At 37.9% G+C, this 26,719-nt stretch overlaps 1 protein-coding gene across 11 annotated transcripts in view; it reads right to left on the reverse strand.

The window, feature by feature from the left end:
• fbrsl1 (fibrosin-like 1) overlaps positions 1 to 26,719 on the reverse strand; it is a 283,256-nt gene that overhangs the window by 37,976 nt on the left and 218,561 nt on the right. For all 11 annotated transcript variants that reach the window (XM_059548650.1, XM_059548648.1, XM_059548652.1 and 8 more), the window contains one exon: positions 1,267 to 1,315. In XM_059548650.1, coding sequence (XP_059404633.1) covers positions 1,267 to 1,315 — 49 coding nt within the window. The remainder of the gene's footprint in view (positions 1 to 1,266; positions 1,316 to 26,719) is intronic.

Raw genomic sequence — 26,719 nt, forward strand, 5'->3', positions numbered from 1 at the left:
AAAGAAGCAGTTTTTCTCGCCATCAGCCGTAACACAGATTAGGGAGTCTATAATATCAGCCACAACAAGCTCCTCTGTTGCCATCAGAAGAGCTCAAACCATATGCTTTGATCTACTTTTAAACACGTCAGCTGTTGCACAAGACCTTTCCTACGGTTATGTCTGGAAGTCATCCACAGACCAGACTTGCAAAAAAAGGACTTTAATTTGGACCCCAACAGCAGTCACAAGTTTTACTCTTCCTCTGAGCTAGAATTGTCTCTTCTCACTTCCTCTTTTCTCTGTTTTCAGAGAGAGGGGTCAAAGGCTCTCCAAAGGATTCATGCCGGGCATAAGAAGTGTGGCATTAAACTACACAGCTCCTTTGCACTGTGCAACAAACAGAAATTGTTTCACAACTTAGTTCCCCTACAAAACGTGGATGTGAACCAAGTTTAAAAAAAAAACTTCTATGGCCGACTTTTACTACTACTGGAAACAGTAAAAAGTAGTTCAGATCCGCATTAAAAGCAAACCTCTACCAGCAACCACTTGAAAACGAGTCAGAAATACAAGGAAACATCATCTCACCATTTTACAGTCTCACAGAATTTTTACAGGCTTTTAGAAGGATTACAGTGCATCTGAGATTTGCTGTCTGGCATCGAGGACTAGAAATGTAAACCCATCCACCCAAATTTAACAACCCCTTCTGATAAGTCTGACAGCCCTCGACTTGCTGCAAACATATTTAGAATTATGTACTTCTACACATGTGCAACCTAACAAACGTAGCATTTGAAGGGAACCTGGAAAATATGGGTATCCCTTTGGCTCCCAAGGCCAAAAACCCTTCAACATTTATGAAAGAATTTTGAAAAAGAGAACAGCACCAGTCCGACCAGAGTGATGTTACTCTTGTGGATGGAGTATGGCTCTGAAAATGAGCTCTTCGTGGCCTTTGGGAGCATACTGAATATTGTCAGGCTTTGGTGGGAGAACGTTAACTTCCAACACCAAAAACATAAACGATCAGCCAAACTGCTGCCTAAACAAAAACACAGATTCCTTGAATGAAAAATAAAGAAACAAGTGTTTAGTTGTGTGAGTTTTGCTGCAGTATGGATTGTTAAAGTATCTTGAATACTGAACTGATAAACCTGGGCTTTCTTAATTTTCAAAACCAGTTTATGTTAACCAGTTTAATCACATCTAAAACATCCAATGTAAGTAAAATGACACGTGAAACACTTACATAGCACCCACAATATATATTTATGCTCTTACCTTTAGGTGCAGTAGGCGAGAACAACTTCTCTGATCCTACATCCGACGCCTGCAAAACAGAAATGAAACAATTAGATCATGTTCAAGTAAAGTTCCTTTTTTAACAGCTACCCTTTTTAGGGGGGAAAGACAACAACATTGGGGAACACTTTTGTACCAACCTACAGATGTCTACCAATAAACAAAGAACAGAGAAAGAAGAAAAACTGGAGGAGAATGACGTAAAAAGCCAATAGACAAATCAAACACTTTGCAAATGTTTAAGTGGAGCCAAGTTGTGCAATTTTCCACATCCATACACTTAATGATTTAATAAATAACACAGATGGATGGTGAAATCAAAAATCCTTCCCGCAGATTAGAATAGGAAAAAGGTAATCTCCCTACAAAGTGACTTAAGTGCTATGTAGACTAAACATGAGTGTGCTTTTCCTTCCCCTCCATGTACCAGAGCGTGTAGTTTCTGGCAAGCAGCAAGAAAAAGAAAACACGCCATGCTCTAACAAAAACACACAGTCACTGACAGACAGGACATGGGGCTCTTAACGAAAAAAAAGAACTCTTAAATTCTTCACACACTATACACAAGGGCAGAAAAGAATGCTGGCACACACATTCCAGCTTTTCTTTGAATAAAATAGTCTATCAGTACAAAACATATACTATGGATTTAACTTGGCAAGAGAAAGCAGGCAGTCATGTGTTTAAACCTGTTTATTCTGAGCTTCTTTTGGCATATGATATATTATTACGTCTGTTATCATATGCAGTAGTATATACTAAAATACAAGGAAGAAGAAAAATAACATTGCTGTTAAAAGATTAATTTGAGAATGTCACCGTTTCATTTTTAGGCACAGAACCTTCTGATTCTGCAGCACGTTTTGATAAAAATGGACCACAGTCCATTTGAATCTTGTGTACACCAAGTTTCTAGCTCACTTAATAACTTGTTCTTTAAAATGTGTACTCAGTCTAATATGCAAAACCTCCTCTGAGACCAGACCCACGGCATTGCATAATTTCTGAGACCTCCGCTGACGTGAATCCTGGAGTACATCAATAAGGAGCTCTATTTCAGCCCCATAATTCACTATGTCAGGGGACTAATTTTTCAGCAAGCTGGATTTTTTACTACACAAGCTGCCTGTGTCTGAGCGCTGGAACACTTTAGCTCACACACCCGTAGGATTACATGAAAGAAAAGAGGTTCAGATGAAACTGGGCCCTCTAGCATATGTTTAAGCCTCGGGTTTGGGCAAAGACTGATGTCAATGTTCGTTCAGCGTGTGCCTTTAATGTTGAAAAGAAACTTTCAATACAATGATCCAGTTATGAAAGGTACTCTTATGAGAGCTTAAAACAAGAAAAGAACTGCCAGACCGTTAACAAAAATGGTGGCTGCATTTCACTGTTTGTATTTTTTGCCAGTGAGCTGTTCTTCAGAGCAGCCTTTATTCTTTGTCCCTACAGGCCAGAGGTCAAAAAAAGGTCACCCACAACAAATTCTTTGCACTCTTACAACGCAGGGGGGGCTGTGAGGTGATTAAAGTAGAGTGATCAAAATGAGCAGGAAAGGAGAAAGAGCGAGAGAGAAAAACAAAGCAAAGACCCTGTCTGCTGAAGGAAGCAGAGGGGCTATAACCATTTCAAAACGGAGGAAATTGAAGCCACATTGCTGGGAGCCAATCCATGTTGGCGGGGCCGCAGGAGGCCTGACCCTAGAGGACGTGTGATACTGGATCTGGAGGCAGAGAGGCCAGGCCTCGGACTCTGAGATACCAAAACAGTCCTCAGTTCACTTCTCCCACTGCACTCATAAACTACAGGCCTTGATGCAGCCTCCTCTGGAGCACGACCCGACTCTCACAGGAGCCACAGAGGAAAACAGAGAGATAGGGAGTAAGAAAAATAAAAATGTCATGGGCATGTGTTGAGACCTGCTGCCTACAGTTGTAAAGTGCCACTGGAAGAAAGAACGGGAAAGGGAAGACAGGGAGGGGAGGTCAGATCCATTGCACCAAAACGCTGCTAAGCCATAAAAATAAACAATCACAGCAGTCAGAGAACTACATCTAAACGTTTAATACTGCTTCTTCTAGTGCTCCGCAAGGAGACTGAATTTATAAGTTGGACAAAGCAAAAAGAATGAAAGCAGTTGACATGAAATACCTTTGTGAAGTATTCTGCTGTGTGACATGCAAGGTTTTTTATTTTTTAGAGAATAATGTAGCCAAAAAGATTTAAACCTGTAATATAATTATAGATTAAAGATCAAAATCATAATGCAGGTGCAAAATGTAAAATGTGAGAAAAACTGCATGGCTTTGGTGAGGGAAACTGCATCAAACTTCACCAATATTCATATTTTACTGTATGTGTGTATATATATGTATATATATGTATATATATATATATATATATATATTAGTGTTGTCAAAAGACCCGGTACTTCGGTACCAAGTCGGTACTACAAAAATGAAAATGTGACGGTACCAGGTTTCTTTAAGTACCGGTGGTACCGAGGACCCGGTCAACCCGGTTCTTGATGCATACAGCGCTATGATTTCCGCGAAGCAGAAAACGCAGACGGAATCTCAAAATTCAGTCATGAAAATGAAACGTACATTTTAATATGGACAGTCACTGAATTTTTCAAAGTTAGCATCAATTAATCAAATCAAATCTCCAAATGGACCAGTATCTGTAAATTTTACGCTGCAGACGTTGGTTGAAATCTGAATCCTGCATGCTCTGCGTGTCTCTGTGTGAATGAATGAATGGCAGAGACGTGAGGATTTGATTACTACATAGACTGAAGCGCGTGACGCTTGCAGTTATTTCAGTATCTGCCGTCTCAATGAGGACATAGATACATAAACAACATAACCAGAACTGTTCTGAGTCACTTCACAAGCATTTTATTGTTTCATTTGACTAAAACCAGTGTCAATTTAAAAGTATTCACTGCAAAGCACGGCGAAACACAGCGCACCTGTATTTGACGCTCTGTAAACTCTGTGTGAAGAGCGCACGAGTCGCCGTCACTTTGCTGATAGCGCTGTTTCTCACACATGCACAGAGAGAGAGAGAGAGAGTCTTACCACGCTGAATCGACGCGCTACATGTAAACTGTATTCTTTGTTGTCTTCTCCTGTCATTTAGAATTATTCGACTTTTTCGAACAAGCATAAGAAATGCCGGTTTCGCCGGTAGTGGGCGGAGCTAATGCGCAAATGGCAATTTAATTGGCTGGCGCTCATCTTTTTCCGTCCCTGTTTTGATTTCAGCAAATTAGTAAAGGCATTGTCCTAGAAATATTACTATTATTTAGTACAATGTATGTGATACTGCTACTACTGTTGAAAATATTAATAAAACTTTCTTTTTTTAAAAGAATTAAATCACACAATATTTCTTCCATGCTTTAATTTTAATAGCAAATCCCCTTTATTTACCAAAAAATAAAATTTAAAATTAAAATTAATTAAAATTAAATTTCATTAATTAAAAGACAAATTAAATTTGGGTGAAACTTGTTTACTATTTTTCATAATTCTATTACTTGTAAAAAACTTTAAACACAATTGTAAATTAGTATAAAGAATGTCATTGGTGTTATTTTTTGTGATAAAAAGTGTGTATTTTTTTTTAATTGGCATATTTTTGTGTTTTGCTTTGGTACCGAAATTGGTACCGAGAACCGTGGTACCGTGACAACACTAATATATATATATATATATATATATATATATATATATATATATATATATATATAAACCCTGGTAAAACCATGGTATTAAAATGGTATTCCTATGTACATTGCTATTCAAAAGTAGTGGGATTGTAAGATTATTTTCATTATTTTATTTTTATTTTTAAGAAGCCTCTTATGCTCACCACGTCTACAAAAACAGAAAAACTGCAAAAATTTTAAACATTTTAAACATGTTTTTTTTGTGGAAACAGCAGAATTCTTTAGTTCATAGGAAGATAACTTATATGAAATAGAAATCTTTTGTAAAATTATAATCATATTTGTTACTTTCGATGAATTTGTCATTGGTTTATAATAACCACATTTCTGAACGGTACTGAATTTGGTATTATTACACAGTACAAATAATTGCCATCACAATCCTGACCATGGTACACCAAAGTTTCATCTTAACATAAAAAAAGAAATAAAATAAAATAAAAATTATATATATATATATATATATATATATATATATATATATATATATATATACACACACACATACATACACACACACACACATATATATATTAGGGCTGCACGATTAATCACATGTGATTGTCATGAGTGTCTCATTACTAAAGCCGGTTCTTTGATTAGCAGTAAATATCAATCACCTGATTTCAAATGGAGCGTCACTTACTACACAGAGCCGTAGTTCTCTGACAAGCTACGCAATATCGCGTTCATAATCGCAGAAGAATCGCATGATTAATCGTGCAGCCCAATATATATATATATATACACACAAACAAAATTCAATACTGTATAAACAATTCCACTGAAATACATGATAGAACCAGTAGTATAACAAGTGGACTGATCTGTTTCCTCCCCTGCTCCTCCTCCTCACACCCCGTGGGCTCAGTGCCAGGAGAGGGTGGCACAGCGGAGCCACTGGAGGCTTCAGAGAGGGAGGTGTGGCACTGCATGTCACGCTGCCATCGGCAGGCCGGCCAGATGGCATCAATTATCAGAGGGAGAGAGAGAGAGAGAGAGAGAGAGAGAGAGAGAGAGAAAGGGAGTCAGCCTGGCCTGAAGAGGGCTGACACACAGTCCTCTGATTAACCTGACAACAACAGAATGACCTCTACATCAGATTTTAGTATGTGGCTCATGTCTGTGTTTTATCATTGTCACAACAAACTCCTCCTCATTCTTCCTCTCCTCCATCAGCAATCATTCTCACCCATCATCCTGCCCATCATTCTCTTTCTTTCTCTTAATGGCAGGATGTTGTCCAGAGCCTTACAGGCTTCCATTTTCTCACTGTTTATGTAACATCATGTTGAAGAGGGCCAGCAAAGGGCTGATAAACATCAGTCATCACCCTCTTAAAACCTGTGAGTGCCACATCAACCTCTACATTTTGCTTGTTTGTTTGCGTTGAGTTTTAAACGTGTGTGTCGATCTTGTACCCGATTGTGGATAATATACTGTGGGTGTGTGTTATACAACATATTATGTGAACTTTTATAATGTATGTGGAGTGTGTTTATGCACATTTATTGCTCGGAAGCTTGTCTTCCATAGGAATGAGACTTTATTTAAGTTATATTCCATTTAATTATCATCTTTGTTTTGAAATATTAATATATTAAATTAATTACACATTAAATATTTTAAGTCCTAAATATTATAATAATATGAATACCTCAAAAAATAATCATATCCATATATTATTGATACTATTTTGATCTCTTCCTCAAGGAGAGGCATCTGTGGGAAATCTATGCCTGACCCAAGAAACATCTAAAAGCAAGTAACAGCAAATGTTCTCCTTTTAATATGTGCGTTTTAGGAGAAAAAACTGAGGTTTTCAAAATCTAATTTCTCCATTTTCATTCCAAAGAGGACGTCAGGTGTTACACGTACGACATAGTTCCTCAGGATTGTGCATTTGCCTGCCCTTGCACACATGCAGTCATCCAGGCGTACAAGTTCTTGCTAATGAAACTCCAAATTAATTATCTTCACTGTGTTTGTCCTCCTCTCTCCCATCTCCCTCCCTCTCTCTCTCCTCCTCTCGCTGTTCTGCTTAATGACCTCCTACATACTCGTTTATCATGAGCGCTGCTACATCTCTCCCCCTGCGCTCTCATCCTATCAGCCGCGGTGCAGACCGCCTCCAATCAGAACAGGTGTGTGTGAGAGTGATTACAGCTCTCTGCCCTCTCCACTCCACAGGAGAGTGACACACACACACACCCACACCAGTGCATTAGACATGCATCTGCACCTAAAGCATCATTTAGATGATAATGTATTCCACTGGGTGACCGTGCAAAATGCAGGCCTACCCACAAGTCTGTGCTGCTCGCCGCGAGTGCTACATTCTACGTCAGCCATGATTGGTGGGGAACGATTCCTCCGTCGAACTCCCGCTTGGCAACAACATGACGAGAACCTGAAGCGCAATCGCAGGACTGCTCCTGTGGTTTGCACATCTAAATCGCCTGCAGTTCCTGCGATCCCGTCTTCTCTGATCCTCTAATTCACCCCTTTCCTCGCAGTTACTTCATTTACATTTTTACCATCCTACTTGCTCTGATCTCTCTTCATTTATCTTTCTGTAGTAATCTTCCTTATCCAATGTCTTCTTTTCTTCCATCTTTCTCGCTATAATTTAATCTCACTTTCACTCACACATTTTTCTACCTTTTTTTTTCACCCTGCTTTTGAGCATTCACAGGCTGTTAACATAACAGCCGGTTAGTGTGAAATACAAATTAGAATGCTATCCGGTGAGCGTAGGGCAGACTGAGATCACAGGGGGGAGAGAGAGAGAGAGAGAAAGAGAGAGAGAGAGAGAGAGAGAGAGAGAGAGAGAGAGAGAGAGAGAGAGAGAGAGAGGCAGGGAGGGTAAAGATGTGTCGCATAGTAACACTAAGGCCAAACAGCAAGACAGGGTCACAAATCAGCTCAGTTGTGGTTGCCTCCAGGGCCTGACACATGGCCAGGAATAAACCCATTATGAGAAACAAAGAAAAACAGTGTAGAAGAGGCTTCTTACACATATAGTAAGCTCTGTTCCAAAACCTAGTGAGCTGCCTAAAAAGGGAATACCGATATGTTCCAAAAATTGATGCAGTGCCAGAACACAACACAATGCAGAATGCAAAGTAGAGACCGACCAATATTGCTTCATGATCATAACAATATTTTAATGTTAAAAATAAATTCATAAAATGGGAAAAAATTGCCTTTTGAGACAAAAACGAATTGGTAATTATATAAAACTAAGATAAGTTATAATAATAACATATAATATATATAATATATATATAATATATAATAACTGATTATAATATTACTACAGATATGACTACTTTAATAAATAATATACAATAATAACAACATCAATTATTATATTATTATTTATTTCTGCCTTTTGGGCCAAAACTAAACAATCACAACAAGAAATATTATGCATTATGATTATAATATCAATACATAAATAATGCATGAATTTTTACAAATATACTACTGCTACTAATAACAACTATTATTAATATAATAATTATAATTTGTTTTAAATGTCCAAAAAACGACATGCATAACATATTTATTATTATTCTTGCCTTCTAAAACAAAAACAAAATTATATCACAACAATAGAAATTATATGCATTTTGATGAACGATTATAATAGGAACACTTAGTATATTATTATTATTAAACATGTATTAATATTATTAAATTCAACACTGTCAACTATCTACAAAAATGATTCAATAGTACAAACTGACTATTTACTCCAACATCACCATTTCAGTTTCATATGTAGGCAGTAGACAAGTTCACTAGGTTTTGGAGTTAGAGACTCTTACATATATCCCAAGCAAAAAATGCTTTTAGTAACTTGGTGGACTATAAGAGAGACATTTAATTCAACTGTAGCTCTTTTAACAATATTATTTCAAAACAGCTTTACAAGGATCGTGCCCTAAAACCTCCAGTGAGCAAACCAAGGGACAATCCTGCTAAGGTGGTGAAGGTACAGAAGGAGAAGCAAAAAAACCTGACCAGCTGGATAGTGAAGGCAGACAAAATTAAATTCCAGTATAAATTAACTAATCGTGCCATGCCTGCTCTCTCGAAACAAGCGTTCCCATGCTCCTGGGTGACAGACAGTAGCCACACAGGAACTGTCATAGGCTACCGGCTCTCACAGGACTCCTCGTCTTTAATGTGAAAAAAGGGGAAGATAAAACGTGGCTTATCAGCTAAGGAATCAGAGCCTGTTCTTTAGTAGACACACTGCAGATACAGATCTTAGTCTAGGGATTCTTACTCCTGCCAACACGACTGAGATAAGGAGAGTAGCAAAGAAAGAGAGCGAGAAAGAGATAAACAAGCTTCCTCTCTGGTTAACCGGACACTTCCATTAGATGGTTATGTCATTCAATACTATACCACTCTCAAGTTGCCCAATACCTAACACTATACTGAAGCTGAGACAAACCAAGAAACAAAACAATCTGAGTGAACTGATTCACATATAGCACATACCTACCTACATGTTTATCGCTTAGTTTTTAATGACCAAATTTTAATACCATTTTATACTGGATTTTTATACTTTATACCATGTTCATTGCTAAGTTTTTATAACATGACTGATATTTTTCTCACATAGTATGAAAGGGTTATTCTACATAAATATATAGCTTTACATAAAATACATAGCTTCCTTGGTATAAAAAAACGATTGAAAACCCGTCACTTAGCTGACAAAACACAGACAACATCTCATTCTACAAAGTCCTGGGTTGTAAAAGCTAGGCGGGATCAAGTACCTTAAGAGAGAACGGCATTTAATGAATGGACTGTACTACAGTCTCTCACAGTCTCATTTCCATTCATGTCAAATTATGTACAGTACTGACTACCAATTAAACGCATGCAATACTTGAGGGACAGCTTGAAGCACTATTCAACATGGCCCCTTGTTCACCTTGTTTTCTTCAATGAGAACAACTTCTGAGTCATTCACTACCTCGGGCAAGTACGAAGGAGAGCAAAAATGAGTTGGTTTTTCTTTGCAGATCTGCTTCGCAACAAGGGAAACCCATCTAGACACATTGAATAATTCATAAATAAAACAGGGTTTGTGCCCCTTGCTGGGTCTTCATCTGCAGTAGATAGAAGGAAGAAAAGGATGTTGAGGATTGTGGAGTTCCTGTTAAGACAGGTAGCACGGCGGTCTTACTACGTGATACACCACGGCCTGTTCTGATGCCTTTAATGGGAGGAAAAAATGCAAAGCAAGGCGCCCTGTTTACATCCAACCATGAAACCATGTGAATTTTACATGAATCATCTCCTTGCAATGCAAACACGCATTCGGCCAAAATAAACAGGTATCCTAACCTGAAGGGTGCATTCAGAACCTTAAAAACTCAGTGCGGCCATTGCACTCATGTACTTGAGAGCTCTTGCTGAGCAGGATGGACACGGTGGCCTTTGCACCACAGATCCACTTGACCTCTGACCTTTCAGGTGCTATGCTCACTCACACTGTCTGAACTGGAACTGCCTGAAATCAAAGTGGTTGCAGAATCCTGTGAGTACATCAAAGCAGACTTCCAGGATTCATGTGGGCACTACAGAAAAGTTGTAGGTGAAGGAAAGGAAATGAAAAGACGAAGGCAGGGGAAGCAGAAACTGACAGCGTGTCAACGGCTAATCCCCCACAACCCCTCGCTGCAAAAACAGACACGGAATGTACTATATAAAGAAAGCTCACAGTTGAGCCAGGCTCCTGTTGGGATGGGACGCGCCACATTAAGTGGAATTTACTTTTAAAGCGGACACCCCTGCTCATGTTACTGTGTGCTGTAATGCTATCCCTGTGCCTTGGCCTCTCGACAGGTCTCTGCTCGTGCCTTTAAATTCACCTTAGCACCTCCCCGTCCTTAAAATAGATCGAAGAGCAGGATGAGGGGTACAAGGGACATAGAAACCTGGTTTCATCCACTTCTCATCGATCTCAAATGAAAAGACCATCATTTACACACCTTCGTGAAATTTCAAACCTGCATGAGTTTCTTTCTTCTATGAAGCACAAACGAATATAGTTCAGACAAAACATAACTGACTCTAAAACCCATTACCTGTCATTTAATGTACAAAAATATTTTTTGTTATTTTACAGAAGAAAGTTAATGTACAACTAAAACAAATTTTAAGGTAGTCAAGTCACAGTCTTCATGTGTCTGTTCAAATATACATGTATAATATTGAAATATCATCAATACTAAAAATAATAATACTTAGTTATTCAAATATATCCTTTGTTTGTATCCGCAACTATGCCTTGTGAAGAACCTGGTGACCCTTTCAGTGTCCATGTTTGGCCCTATAGCATTCGATCCCACCAACAGGATTTATTTGGAGTTCTGATGTCTTCATTCACTGCTAGGAAACCTGACTAGCGGACACAGTTCAGGCACGCTGGATTGCCATTTTATGGAGGGAAGTTTAGGAAGGCTCGTGGCAGCTGCCCCAGGCATGTCACATTTATCTAACGCCAACCAAGGCACATTGTGCAGGGCTTCTTTTCTCACCCCTGGCCACAGGTGCGCATCGTATGGCAGCTCAAGGTGTATAAATAAACACCCAAGAAATTTCCTTTGACGAGCGCTAGCCACACAAACCCAGTGTGCTACACGCATTCTGACAAAACGCTACACCCTGTCCGTTTATCATCAAGCCGACAACTGCGCTAACCTTGTGAGGGAGATTATGGTTCTGGCTTTCACACTTACCGTTTAAACCTCACCCCTTCACATACCAGCGATTGAGTCAACCTTGTGACAAAAGGCCCCTGGAGGGGTTTTCTATTACATTCAATGTAATGTTAGAGGCAAAGAGAGGGGATAATGACGCCAGACATGTAAAGAACTGAATTATTTTGTCAGACAGCACTGTGTTTACAGCAAAAGTACATCAAAATTGCTGAAAGTCAAAGTTTTTAGCTCCACTATACGTAAACGTCAGCTAAGGTCAACTGACAGCAAATTGGGAATAACAATTACGTACTTTATAAAGCGCTGGGTACATATTTGTTCTTGTTGTTACAGCCTTTTGTACTCAGTAAATACCTGGTAATTAGAGGGCTGTACAATGAAGTGTAATCTACACAGGCTAATGCACACACTGTGTAAACCAGCTGAACAACACACCAGGGCTTCCAACTGCAAATGAAAAAAGAGAAAAAGAAAAAGATCTTATTTCAACAAACACCCTTGTTAGCTTTGAGACATTTTGTAAGGACTTCATTGAACAAACACTGAACTCAGTTGGCACGAACACTGCCAATTAGCACCTGTACACTGTAAGAATTTCTGGAAATATGCAATAAAGGTTTCGGAAAGAGCGGGTTGACGAGGTTGTGTGTGGGTGCGGATGAATTACAAGAGACTCGGTGGAAGAAAATTAAAAGTTGCTTCGGATGCCAAGAAAGCAATGCGCAAAATTGTTCACTTTGGATTAAAATATAATGAAGCAAGTAAATGCATCTTTGTCTGACATGCTACACTTTCAATTATTCATGTGGAGAGAGGAAAACAACAACAGGCAAACAGATTCCCCAGGGTGTTCAGCCCATATACTAGAAGGCACATGATGGCAAGGATGAATTTCTCTCTCTCTGCTTGTTAAAAGCTTTAATAGTCCTTGCGAGGCTAACAGCACCAGCTCTTTCTGCTAGGAATGCATCAATATTAAATTTCTGTCTGGTACCAATGAGACAATTAATTTCATGATATGGCTGATACATATCCAGATTAAAATTCTATAGTATTTTGTGTACTTTAAATAAATGAAAAACAAAACACTAAAAACAAAAATCTGCCATTTTTAAGTGAACTAGACATGCATTTTAAGATTTACTAAAGATTACAGTATAGATAGATACATACTTACATGAACAGAACATTTAAAGAAACAGCATTTATTAGAAATTTTGTAACATTATAAAAGTCTTTGCTATCAATTTTAAATAATCTATTTTGTCCTTGCTGAATAAAAGTAATTACTGAACTGTACTGACCCCAAACTTTTTAAAAGTATATAAACAAGATAAATAAATATATAAAATAAATTTAACCCTAACAATTAACAGCACAACGCCAAAATAGTGATTTCTTTGCATCTTTTCTCTTGGATCCTGGCACAAGAAAACCATTTGGTCAATTGATTTCATATTGGGAAAAAAGCGAGGTTAAACAGCTAATTACAGAGGCCTGTGATGGAATAAGCACAAACCATGCGTGGTCAATAAACAAACCATCCTGCATCATGACAAAACTGGAATAGCATTTTAAAGCAGATAAGCGCTTCTATACAAATGTAATTTCCCTTTATCTGTAGTGCTTCTATCACTAGCGTATAAATCTCATGTTGCAAACTTCTAAGGCCCTTTGAAACCCACCTGAGCTCTAATGCGAGATTAGCGTTGGTGATGCTAACATTTCTGACAGGGAAAACCCCTTTCCTTTCATTTGTCACTGGGATTATCCTTTAAGACTCATTCGACACCCTGTGAATCTACGAGAAATCGGATTGGTGAGTCATTTAGACATAGTCCTGTTTGCATATCATGTCTGTGGACATAGAGGAATTCGACTCAACATCCTTCTGGGATTGGCGGCAAATAGCAAGGAGATAAAAGGCGGATAATCCTGGAATGCCAGAATCCCTTAACCCATCATCCTGGATCCAACCACGAGGCATCACTGAGAGAAAAACCCTTCTGCAAGCAGAGATTCAGTGGCCAGGAGCGGCTCTCCCTGACTCCAGAGTCCACAGTCTATCCTCACACTGCTTAAAAGCTTTACAGCGAGAAAGAAGGGGATTTAACTAAGTGGTAAATGCGGTGAAAAGCAGGGAGGGAGCGGGTCAGGGGGTGTGGGGGTGTTTGGTGTACAGTATGTTTCCCTACTGAGCAACAAACTACTTTACAATAAAGCCTCCTAACGTGCAAACCTCACCTCATATAAAGACCTGGTTCATTTGAAGCTCCAATAAAGAGATTCATGTGACGTGTAAAAAAAGAACTGTGCCTTTTCCTTGTATTGTATAGTTCTTGGCCTGTACCATACCTGTAAATTCTCTGCAGGACATGTATTGGAAAAAGGCCTCAAACCATGACAAGTTGAGAAGTAAGCTTTACCTTCTTAAGGAAAAAAGGCAAAGACATACAAAAAAAAGAAAATAAAAATATTATATTGTTGCAACTATATTTAAAGACCAGTGGCTGGTTGCAAAAATGCTTAGGCTAATCTTACAAATTAGTAAACTGGTTATAACTTTTGGTCAGATTAGTTCAAAGATCTTAACAAGAATTAATAAGACTCCAGAACATCAGTCTATCAAACGACTATCAAAACACCATCAGAGCAACAAGGAATGTGCAAAGTACATTGGCACAGATACAATTTAATTACAGTTTGAATGACAGGAAGTATAACTATAAATTAATAAAAATTTGATAAATAAAAACTTGTAACTTCATCTGATGACAAAAGCTTTCATATTAAACTCTGTCAAGCTGTCAGTGTAAAAAAAAAAAAAGGAACAAAAACTTTTCCAGTCTCTCTAATTCAGTTAGTTGGCATTACTTTGTAGTTATTTGTGAAATTTACTAGCCATTTCTGTGTGAATATTGTTCAATGCATTCTGAATTCAATTCAAGCACCCGGAACACAATGCAGATCACCAAAAATCAATTGTAACTGTTAAATGCAGTACCTAAGGACGACGCACAAAAGCCATGTTTCTAAAATCTGTGACCAATGGCAAACTATCATCACCTCAGGCCTGGCCCTTTCCCTCAGTCATGCTATATTAACAGGTGGCGTGTTCCTCATAGTAGACACATGCACCTTGAACGCTGGCCAGCCACATCAAAACCCACCCAGACCCAGGCCTTGAACCCGCCCATCTGGAGGCCGTATATCACCCAACCAGCGCTGTGCTGAGGAAATCTCACTAGATCAAACAAATACCAGGAAGAGGGCAACTGACAGAAACACTCGCAGATAACTAGGAATCACCTCTCTTGTGAGTTATGACCTTGTGAGTTATGACCGAAAGCTCCCTGCGGGTAATCAGAGCATAACAGAAGTTCACCCTGTGGAGTTGGACTGAACGGGGCCCAAGTGTATTCAGTTTACGTAGGTGTGCGGCACCTGCCAGAGCCCTTCAAACCCTCAATACAATGAAGCAGAAAACTCAGAGCTGTCCTTTTGCTTCCGACACCTTTCCGTCTTCGTCGGCTTTCCTTCCCATTATAGCTAGCTGTCACTTGTTGGATTATTACTGCTGCACTCTGCTCCCGGTGTACGGAGAGGGGGTGGACAGAAATGTCTATCTCGTCTCTTAATGTCAGCACTCCCTCGCTGAAATTTAACAAGATAACCCTGCGGGGAGCAGCAGAGGAAGTATGAGACCGAGCAGAATGACAAACATGCATGTGACTGAAAATTGAGTTTTTCATTGGTAATCTATCTAGAATTCATCTTCTCAGTGTTTTGCTTATCTAATGGAACAATCAAAAAGCACTCTAGTACAGGTCATTTAATTCAATAAAGCTTTTGTTTCTGCTCTAGTATGAAACTGAAAACTTCTTCCATCTGGCTTTGGAATTCTGCACAGAGTTCCGGATATAATGGTGAAAGAACACGCTTGGAAGTGTGAAGCAAAATCTGACCGTTCTGACAACATTCCACACATTAGAGAAGCATTGGCTTTGATTGGTTTACAGTGAAACATCCTAACAAGCTCTCATGCAACATTTACAGTACTGTTTTATTCACCAATAATTGTTGCGCATGTGTAGAGGAACATTTGCCTGACATGCACACACGTCCCATATCCAGATGTTGGGCATCGGTACCCAAGAAAAACAGAATGGATAAACACAGGGAGCTTGAAAATGAAAACAGTAAACATTAAATATAATCAAAAAGAAACAGAAACATGAACAGGCCAATGGAGTTTTCACATATAATTTGTTTTTGTGGGAGCAAGACCAGAAATTTGCCAAGACAAGCTAGATGACAAGGCACTGAAATTATATGAAGTAAGTCCAAAGCCATGCCAACAGTCTACTCTTCAGGCGAACACAGTTAAACTCTTCAGATCGCACGAGGCTCTGAGTTGGGGATTTCCAGAATCTACCTCCTCAACCCCTTAAGGCACAATACAATGAAATTATATATAGAGCTAACAGAATACATATGTTCTTCAAGGGCAAACCTATGTTGACTTACTCTAAACAGCACATGGTATCAATTTTTTGAAAATAAAATTTCTAATATTCTGAAGCTAAAAATATCTATTTCTTCACTAGTTCTCCCAAATACAAGAAACCAAAATACTGATCGGCACAATCCAATATAACTTAGAATGAAAAAATTCTAAAGATTCATACAGACACTTTAAAACACAATAAAAAGGTAAAATGTGGGAGAAAAAAATTCTCAGTGGGGTAGGAAAACACACACACACACAAAAACTCTTGATTTGCTTGAAATTCATCAAAACTGTTTTTATGACTATCAATACTGATTGTTTTTGTTTCTATTTTAAGTACTGGAAAACTAGTACAGCAACTAAAATATTACAATAATTAAAATATAACATTATCTGAAAACAATGGCATTGTCGGGTGTTATTTTTAAAGACTTACCAGATGGCGCCATTTATCTGTAAATTTAATATTCAAAAACAGATCAAGCATGAATGGAGAAAAAAAGTCTGTATAAATGACTTTCTACAACTCTATTCATTTCCATGCATAAAATTCCTTGATATTTCCTGGTTAAAGAACCTTTATTTTTAAGAGTGTATTATCTACAATGTAGTTGGCTACCAAACTTCCTGAAGTAAAATTTATAGGCAGCAACACCTATTACGCAAATAGCTTGCAGCTTTCCGAGCCAAGCTTTACCGCACACAGAGCTTGGTGGACATCACATATTATAGAGTGTGGTTTGAACACCTATCTAAATAGTAATAGTCTAACTATCCCTGCACAGGCCACTGTTTGCACAGGCTCTCTCTCAGCTCTCTGATGTTGCCACAGTGCTAAACTGCACAGCTGTTGTGCAATCTGTGGCGGTGTTAATTACCCTAATGTGAACGGCAGCTTGTCAGCCCCACACTAACAAAGAGGCCTTATGGTTTTAATGTTGGCCATCTTTCGTTCGCCTTCCCCTTCTGCTTTTCACTTTCTCTTTGCCCTTTCAGAATCTTCAACCTTCTCTTCTTTCCCTCTCTTCTGTCTTCATCTTCATTCATCTCCCATTTCTTACTAACCTTGCACCCGCCATATATTCTACACATACCACAAAAAAAAACAAACATCTAATGAAACCTCCCTGTGCAAATCTGCTTAGTAAGCAGAGAAAGCAGCTAAGGGACCAGATTAAACAAGGATTTAATCCAGTGCCAGTGAAAGGGTTTAAAAGGAAATATGGGAGCAGTGAATGGTAGAACGCAGAGATGCCCTGAAAAGAAGGGAAGACGGTTAATCTGAAACAATCTGACTTAGCATCTGTAAAAACCACAGGGACCTCCAGCTAAGAGTGCCATTTTTCAGAAAAAATCCTGGAACACTTTCACATAAAGGACTTTGTTTCAGTCTACTTTATGAGCCACATTTAAACCAGAAGATATAAAAAAGCCTTAGATATAAAAATTGCAAAATGCAGTTCAGTTGATTGCTTGGGATCTAAAAGTCACAACAAACACCAAAACCTTAATTAATGACACAATGGCAAAAATGCTTAAATGGTTTTGTTAGTAGTAGGCAGTTCCTAGGTGGCATTTTCAAGTCCATTTTTTCAAAATTCACAAGTTATATTATTGCTAGGTGTACTTAACTACACTATTAAAGTCCTAAAGCAGGTCTGATATAAATAAAAAACAGCACCTACACTCAAAAATAAAGCGATGCAATGGCTGAATCCTCAAAAGAAACAGTTCTTAAAAATAACCTTTTGTGGACATTTTTGTCCAATGGAAAGGTCCCATGGATGCTAAAGGTTGTTCATGGAACCATTAAAACCAATACAAATCTTTAAGTTTTCATAGTTTTAAGTAGCTCCTCCAATTAATTTCTCAAAGAGTAACTGTGACTTTAGACTCAGATTGCGTGCACTGTTACACTTCAGTCTCTTTCCTCTATTATTAGAGAGAAAGAACAGCTGGTAAATAGCATGTCTGGGTCGTGAGCTTCCATAATTTCCCACATCACACAAGGCACATTTAATTATGAGCTATAAAGGTGACAAAAGACACACAAGTGCCTGACCGGAAAGCACAGTGCTGAGGAATGCAGGAAAAGGCAACATTTGGGACAAATAAAAATTTCATTTGTTCTACAATCAGTCTACATCTCAGTACTCACTCAAGAATCTAGAAACTCTATCAGGCCTGCAAAAAGACCCACCTCCACATGGAACCACCTACACTCAACAAACACTCCAGATGAAACACTGAAGGTAGAGAATGAGACACCCTGCACAAAAGAGACAGACACCTTTGGTGTGCCATTCTTTTATTGCACAAAAAAAGCAAGGCTCTATGCACCCGTACACAATGGCTAATTGGAACGGGATCACACAAGATTAAAGAGCGTGGTCTCGGAATTATTCATCCGCCTGCCTCCGTGTTTGAAGTGTAGTGGCTGTGGTTAATCTGCAAGGCTTTGACAAAACAACAGCAGCAGCACATCCGGTCTGTGTGACCCAAGCAGAGAGGATAACTCCCTGACATCCAGCTTTAGCATCTCCGTGGAAGAGAAACACAGTGTGCTGTGTGCACCGGGCCCCGCTCAGCTGCATCCGCTGTGTGCAACCAGCTTGAAATCCAGCTCACCCAGCAGTGAGAAACTGACCTATGACTTCAGCAATACCTGGAGGTATTTAAAAGGCCTTGGCATGTTGCTGTTGTGTGCTTGTGGGCACGTGTGTGTGAGTGTTTGACATTTAGCAGAAAAAAATTACAGGAAAAAAAAAAAAAAAGAGGATGGGACATTACAAAGCTTAGAGGGCTTTACCAAGAGTAAAGTAATAAGATGTGGGGGAAAAGAGAAAAAAAGGTGAAAAATGGGCTATATTTTTTATGGCAGTCCATTGTCTGGCAATCTCGAAACTCCGTACATTTTACACATATGAAAGGTCACATTCTATTAAAAAATAATAATAAAAAAAGAGTATAGCCTTACAGAAAAAAATCACCTATTACTAGAGAAAAATAAGCACATAATAAAATAAAAATATATATTAAAATGAAATAATTTATAAAGCAATTATTAGAACAAGCTGGATATAAAAATATTGCAAAATAAATCGTGTTTGCCTGGCATCTAAAGACACAACAAACAGCAACATCTTAGCAAAACAAGTTAAATGTTTTTTTTCTTATTAAGCAATTTCTAGTGGGTCTATTAAAGTCTGCTTAGTCAAAATGATCACAGAAATATTGCTTTATTTCTAGAGAAATATTTTAATTTAAATAATGTGATTTAAGTGATTTAGTGATTTAATAATAAAAAATAGATAAAAAACAACAAGCATTTCATATCCTTATCGGAATAATACATTATCAAAATTCAGGATAGTTTATCTAATAAGATAGCTAATGTACACAGTAACACCCTTGATAACATTAACATTCAAGAAAGAAAAAAAACCCTCCCTTATCACCAACATTAATGAATCCACTTTACAGTCTAATAAATCAAGTCACTATGGAGATTATGCACAAACACACTCTTCCATTTCCTGCGCCGCACTTGTCTACCTTTATCATGTCTTACTCTTACAAAACTCCATTTATTTCTCCATGGACTACGAGGACTCAAGATGTTAGCTTCGTGCTGGAAGGTCTGTCATCTCAGGCTAGGCTGTGATCTGCCTCGACTCTTATATTACAAATAGCTAGCAGATTTTTCCTCACCCTCTTATCAGGACTGCCGAGCCAGGCCTCCGCCATATCAGCTCTCCGCGCCTGATAAGTGGAGGGTTTGAAGATACGAACGAGGGAGCGTTTGCAAGCTTATTCCAGAGCTGCATCTGCACAAGTTGAAAGATTAGCCTCTGGCCACAGGAAAAAAATGAAGAATTATACATTTGACTTATCAGAGAGGGAGAGGAAGGTGAAGGTGAATGGGCACCCTTTTACCACTCACCATAATTCTGCTTCACTTACTGCCATTTCATATCGCAAATAGTCTATGAACGTCTTGCTACATGGTGTAATGAAAGTAGAATTCAGAGTATGAATCATTCAGGCAACATATTCACTCATCAACCACCAAAGTAACATATGTGCTCTTACCCTAGTGAATTCTGGGACCTCACAGCCACCTGACCCAGTCTCTAAAATCTCTGACAGTTCAGAGAGGAGGACCTCTCGTGTGAATCACGTCTAACTTCTGAGTGAAAAAGCTGTAAATCATAAAGCTGAGCAATGCGGCAATCAATTTGCTGCATTAACCGCATTCATCAAATATTATGTAACATGAGTAACATATAATTATCATACATCAAAACACATGAAGCACCCGCAATGTAAAATGTTGCAGTGCAAGCCATAAACACGATTTGTGAAGGTGGTGACGAGTATCTTAACATGGTCTCAATGCAAATCTTTTATGCAAATCTCATTCAAAGTGCTAATACAGAAAGACAACAAACCACCACAATCTCTGATCTATGTTCTACGCAGCCTGAGGTAAGCTGTTTACATCACCGTATGCAAGTCAGTGATGTTTCACGCATTCTCTTAACTTGAAATAAGCTCAAGTTCAAGCTCTTTCATATTTGGTTCTGTGTACAAAATTCCTATCCAGATATGTAGCCAGCTATAACAATTGATATAGGTATTTTTGACATGAAAATGGCAGGCTTAGGAAGCACAAACCCTCGAGGCGCAGCTTATATGCAAAGGATTTATGGGTAACCTTGAATGGATGATTAGGTAGAGTCATTTCTTATTACATAGGATATCTAGAATGTAACTCAATATACAATGTCAGAGCTTCACAAATGTACACCATATGTGTAATAAATAAAGAATGTCAATGGGCCAGTGACATAAAAAGGAGAATATTAAAAGTAGATGAAAAGTTAATGTCATCTTTGTATTGTGGATTCATAAATTTAAACAAACGTTTATACCATTTTCAAAAGAAATACTGCCTTAATGCTTTTAAAAATCAGTGGTGTAACCAAGTAAAAACTGCTGAAGTACTCCGTGTACACAACTAAACTTAAGCAATGTTTTCAACATTAAGGTATTTTGTTTTATTTATTGAAAATAATAATTCATTTTCATTACTTGTAAAAGTAATGTGAGTCAGTCTTTTAGACCTGAAAAAATGTGCCTCTTTACACAAAGTTCAAATATGTGATATTTTCATTAAACACAATGACCTTCAAACACAATCATCAGGGTTTAAGGTGTCTATTATTTTACAATTATTTTTACATGACAGCAAAATGGCTTCCTGCAGGTTGGTAATACCACATAATACATGGATTTGGCGAACCAAAATGTTTAAATATTAATACTTGCATACCTGCCTATTCTTCTTTGTTTATTTTTTTTTTAAAGAAATAACAATTAAAGATTATGCCAAACTAAGTTTTTTCATACTTTTTTTTTATAATAATAAAAATATCCTCGAATGGTTACACCACTTAGACATTTTCACACACACACACACACACACACACACACACACACACACACACACACACACACACACAAAACCTAAATATGGGAAAAATTATTTTAATTCAGAAATGGAAAACATATGATATCAAATAAAATGTCTAAAATTTTAGTTTTAAATTTGAAAGAATTAATTGTTGAAAATGTTAATAGATATAGACAAAACTAAGCACCACGTTACTGACCCATATGCAAAGCCAGATCAACAAATTAAGTAAAGAAAAATGAAATCCCCCTCCCCCTCGTTTCTTATTTAAAAAGCATTTTAAAAGACGGCGTTTATCAAATTATTGACCACAAAACATAATTTTTGGTTTCAGAAGCATTCAAGACGCAATCATTAAACATCTTACCGAATTCTATATTAGATTCGCTTCCATCGGGGAAAAACACTCGAACCGATTTTTCGAAAGGTGCCAAATAGAATGCAATTCCGTTACATCCAGTAGGCTATGTGCCTTATGTAAGCCAAGACAGATTTCTTTCGCCGAGCTCCCGTGGATCTCTACCGACTGAAGGCGGACAAGAATTACGAACCTGTCCCAACAATAAATCTTCAGAGGAACGTTTTTAACGACTGCGGTGGCGAAAGCTGTCAGAAGCGGAGGATATTTTCAACGACAGATCAGAGAGACTGATATCTGTTCAGCAATGAGTCATACATTCCTCAATCAGGTGAAAAGAATCAGGTTTTTAGTCAAGGAAAGGTGAAGGCGACAGATATGAATCCCAAGTCGCGTAAGCTCATATGACAGATCATCAACAAAAGATTCCCAGCAGAAGTGCCGCTCGATTTCACAAAAACACCGCAGAACAACATTCCATGGATTTGAGCACTTGATAATCTCGTTTACATCGATGAAGTGAGCGAATCCATTCGTTTTCGACGTATCTGGAAGGTTTTAAAAGTCTCCACACGAATTGAGCGCGTCCGGCGCCTCCGTTGCGCGAGGCTCTCCAGGCACATACGGGAGCGAGTGTTCCGCGAGCGCGAGCTTAAGTGCGCTTCAAGCGGCCACTCCGCTGGGTGTGTGTGTGTGTATGTGTGTGTAAAAAAAAAAAAAAAACCTTGCACAGGACAAGACCAAAGCAATCGATGTATGAGAGGCGGAGTTTAAATCATACCAGGTGGATTTTCATTTTTTATTTATTTTTAAATAATGAAATCTCACTCTAGCACACATTTATAAATGTCGTATGGACGACTTCAGTGTAAAATGTAAAAATTACCACATTTTCTCCCAGACTTTTCCATAACCTAGAGCTGTTCACAAACATATTCATAGGGATATTAAACCTTTACTCTGGTTTGGTCCAAAATAGGCTATATTATAGACCTAATCAATTCTACAAAACTACAATACAAACAACATAGTTTAATTTCAAAGCTCTCTTTCTTTTCAATCTTTATTTACAGTATATCCCAATGTGATTTTTTTAACTTCGTTCATCCAACAGCAATTATAAAAAATGCATGATATATATATATATATATATATATATATATATATATATATATATATATATATATATATATATATATATATATATATATATATATATATATATATACTGTAGAAAACAAGAAATTGTGCAATCTGTGTTTGAAAAAAATGATAAGTTTGAATCTAATCCACAAGTGGGTCAATTCTGTGAGATCACATTTGCTTGGCAGTCAAATCAAATAAATGGCGTAAGAGACACAGCATCTAAATAGAAACCTTCATCAACTGTTTTCAGAAAGAAGAATTGAACATCTTGTTTTATTGAGGGCTTGACCTAAAAACTCTGCAGACAATTTAATACAGCTTGACTGAATCAAAGCAATTTTATCTCCAAAGGATTTAAGCTGCGGCTGGCTTTAATCAAAACCAAATGAATGGCATCTTTTAAACACTAAAACAGTGTTGCAAACTAACCAACCAATGTTCTTGTTTTGCTTCGACCAGTGGCTAAACAGTGTAGCCTGCCCCATAAAGCATTCAATGTCTGTGGTGCTTCTAGGAAGTTTTTGCATGGAATGCACAGCTTGTAATTATTTACCAGCTGATTGTGATTATAGGTCATCCCCTTTCCTACACACTTCCTATTAAAACCATCAGGCATTTAGAGACAAACAGAACATGGGATGGAGACACGCATACACTTACAACCAACAGAAAGACAACTGAGAGATCATGAACGAGGTATATCTGAGGTCCTCCAAATGGAACATCTGTCATATTATTTTTGATCTTCAATGGTTTATTGCTATGAGAAAATCAAATCAAATCTTGTAAATGGCTACAGACAGTATCATGCAAATATAATTCCTAAAAAAAAAATCTAAGAACCAACAACAGCTTGAGGCCTTTGAGTCAAGCAAGAGAGGACAATGCATGGATAAACAAATTATTTACAAACTTGTACAACAAAATCATTGTTCTTTAACACTGAAATACCATCCATGAAGAACCCCACACAGAACATGTTTATGAATATGGCACTAACCTTAGCACTGAGACAAACCCAATTTTAGTTTAGCACTGCAAATGTGCCATATGTCTACAGTAATAGGTTTTCACTTTGCCAAGGGAATCTGTTTTTGCTACTATACAAATCTGATGACAGAAGAACGATTTCAACTTTTCGTTTGGATAGCTATTATCATGGGTAGAGAAGATCTACGGAATGAAGGACAGAACTGGAAATTTAAAATCATGTAAAGCTAGAAAGAACAATCTGGCAGTGCAAGCTGGTTTGCAACAAAAGCGCCATCAGATGCACACACGTTCTGAATGATATAAAGTCAAAAACAGAAAAGGAAGAGGGGAGACCAAGCTAGGCATAGAGATGGGGAGAGAGAGAAAAAAGGCAGAGAGAGAGAAAGACGCTCCAGTTGCCTCAGGTTGCCTTTGAGCTATCTTTCCCTGTAGATTCATCTGTCAGAGCTCAACCGAGAGAGAGACAGAGAGTGAGAGCGAGCGCGAGCGCAGGCCTCATTGGGCATCTCATCCTCAGGCTTAACAATCCAATATTGGTTGTTGCCGAAGATAATTATGCCACTCTGATGATGGAACACCTTGGGCAAGTTACAGCAATTTGCATCACCAAACATGGCACATCAGCATAAACGAGGCAGGTTTAAAGGCATAGTTCACCAAAAATGAAAAATCGGTCATTATTTACTCACCCCAATGTCATTCCAAATCATATGACTTACTTTCTTCTGTTGAACACAATAGGAGAAATGTCACATTGCTTTTTTCCATATGAATTCACAATGAGCACATCTGCTACGCTTTAAAAAAAGCACACAAAAACACAAATCTTCATTCCAAGTCCTTGAAAGGCATACAATAGCTTTCCGTGAAGAACAGACTAAATTGTATGTTGTTATTTATTAATATTCTTGGCCTCCAGATGACAAGAACTCAGATCAGTCAACTGGTTCACAAGAAGAAGAAACAACAACAACATGTTTAAGAATCAAACTGATGTGGTTCACAAGTTCTAATTCAGTTGCACGTTATCAGGTCACTAGGAGGCGTTTCATTACGTAAATCCCACAGATATGGCATCAGAAGACTTACATAGTCATATTAGTTACTTTTAAGGTGTTTTTGTCTTTTTTTGGAGCTTTTGGACACTATTATTGTTAACGTATGGAAAGGGAAGAGCATGAAATTTTTCATTCCGTGTTGCACTAAAAACAAACAAACAAAAAAACAGCATAAGATTTTGAAATAACATTAGCTTAATGACAGAATCATGTTCGTGTACAAATATTCCATCCTCATTCTTAACCTCCTGACACTAATTTTTACTTATCAAAATGGTAAAAAAAAGTGACAGAAGAGAGAAACATGGACGCTCCCAAACACTTTTGCATCTGCTTTACATGGTTTCTGCTTGTGACAGTCATTTAGTAGAGATAAATTAGTGGATTGGATACTGTATGTGTATTTGGAAAGACTTGCTGGAAATGTGTTATTAAGAAAGGCTGTTAAACATATATTACAACCACATTATTATTAAGAAATACACAGTGTGATTTAAAATTGTGGATATAAATCACTCAAATCAGCATCTGAAATTTCATGATACAACCCATTCCAAATTTCAGTTCTGCAAATACATACATAAAGTGATTTATCAAAGCGCTTACACAAATTTTCTTTAATCATTGGTTAGTGTTTGACCACATGGCAGCAAAATTATACCTTTTGAAGTCATTTCGATCTGGCTGAAGACTGCACACGATTATACTGCACATTCCACCAATCATGTTTCGTAAGAAATGCACATTCAACAAGCACAGAATTTGGAAACGTAAACATTCTAGAACCACGGCCTTTCAGAACTTAGGAGGAACTTTGAGACTAACCATGAATCATCAAGATAAGACGTTTCTGTGGTGGAGACAAACTTTCACAACAGAAGAACTCAGAAAAGCAGCCTAACATAGTTATCGTTCACATGAATATTTATAACTAATCATGAGCGATTTCTCATTTTCAGCCTATTTTTCTGCACCATTACTGCAACCATTTAAAATGGATCAGAGACAGAATCTGGGAGCGAAAGAGAGAGTCTAGGGGGGGAAAAAACAGTGGCATTATTTTTCCATAATAAAATTTCCCAGCCTTAACAAGATAAAAGTAAATTGCGCACTGACTCAGAAAGTGTGAAAGGCATTCTAGAATGAATTTTTCATGTGCATTGATAATTTAATAAGTTGTGGCGCCAATTTATCAGATCTCTGTGTCGTTGCCGCTCTTTTTTTTCTGAGGAGAATAACAAGGATATGATCTCGCTTTCTGAGTGCTTTCAGAACAATGTCACAGAAAAAAGGTGTTCACACTGATTGGATGGAAAAAAAAAACTCCTCAGAGAGACTTAATATAACTTGCTCTCATTTTCTTTCTGAACGCAGGATACTAACAAGACAACGAGGCGGAC

Source organism: Carassius carassius, chromosome 4 (genome assembly GCF_963082965.1).
Source record: "Carassius carassius chromosome 4, fCarCar2.1, whole genome shotgun sequence".
NCBI classification, from domain to species: Eukaryota; Metazoa; Chordata; class Actinopteri; order Cypriniformes; family Cyprinidae; genus Carassius; species Carassius carassius.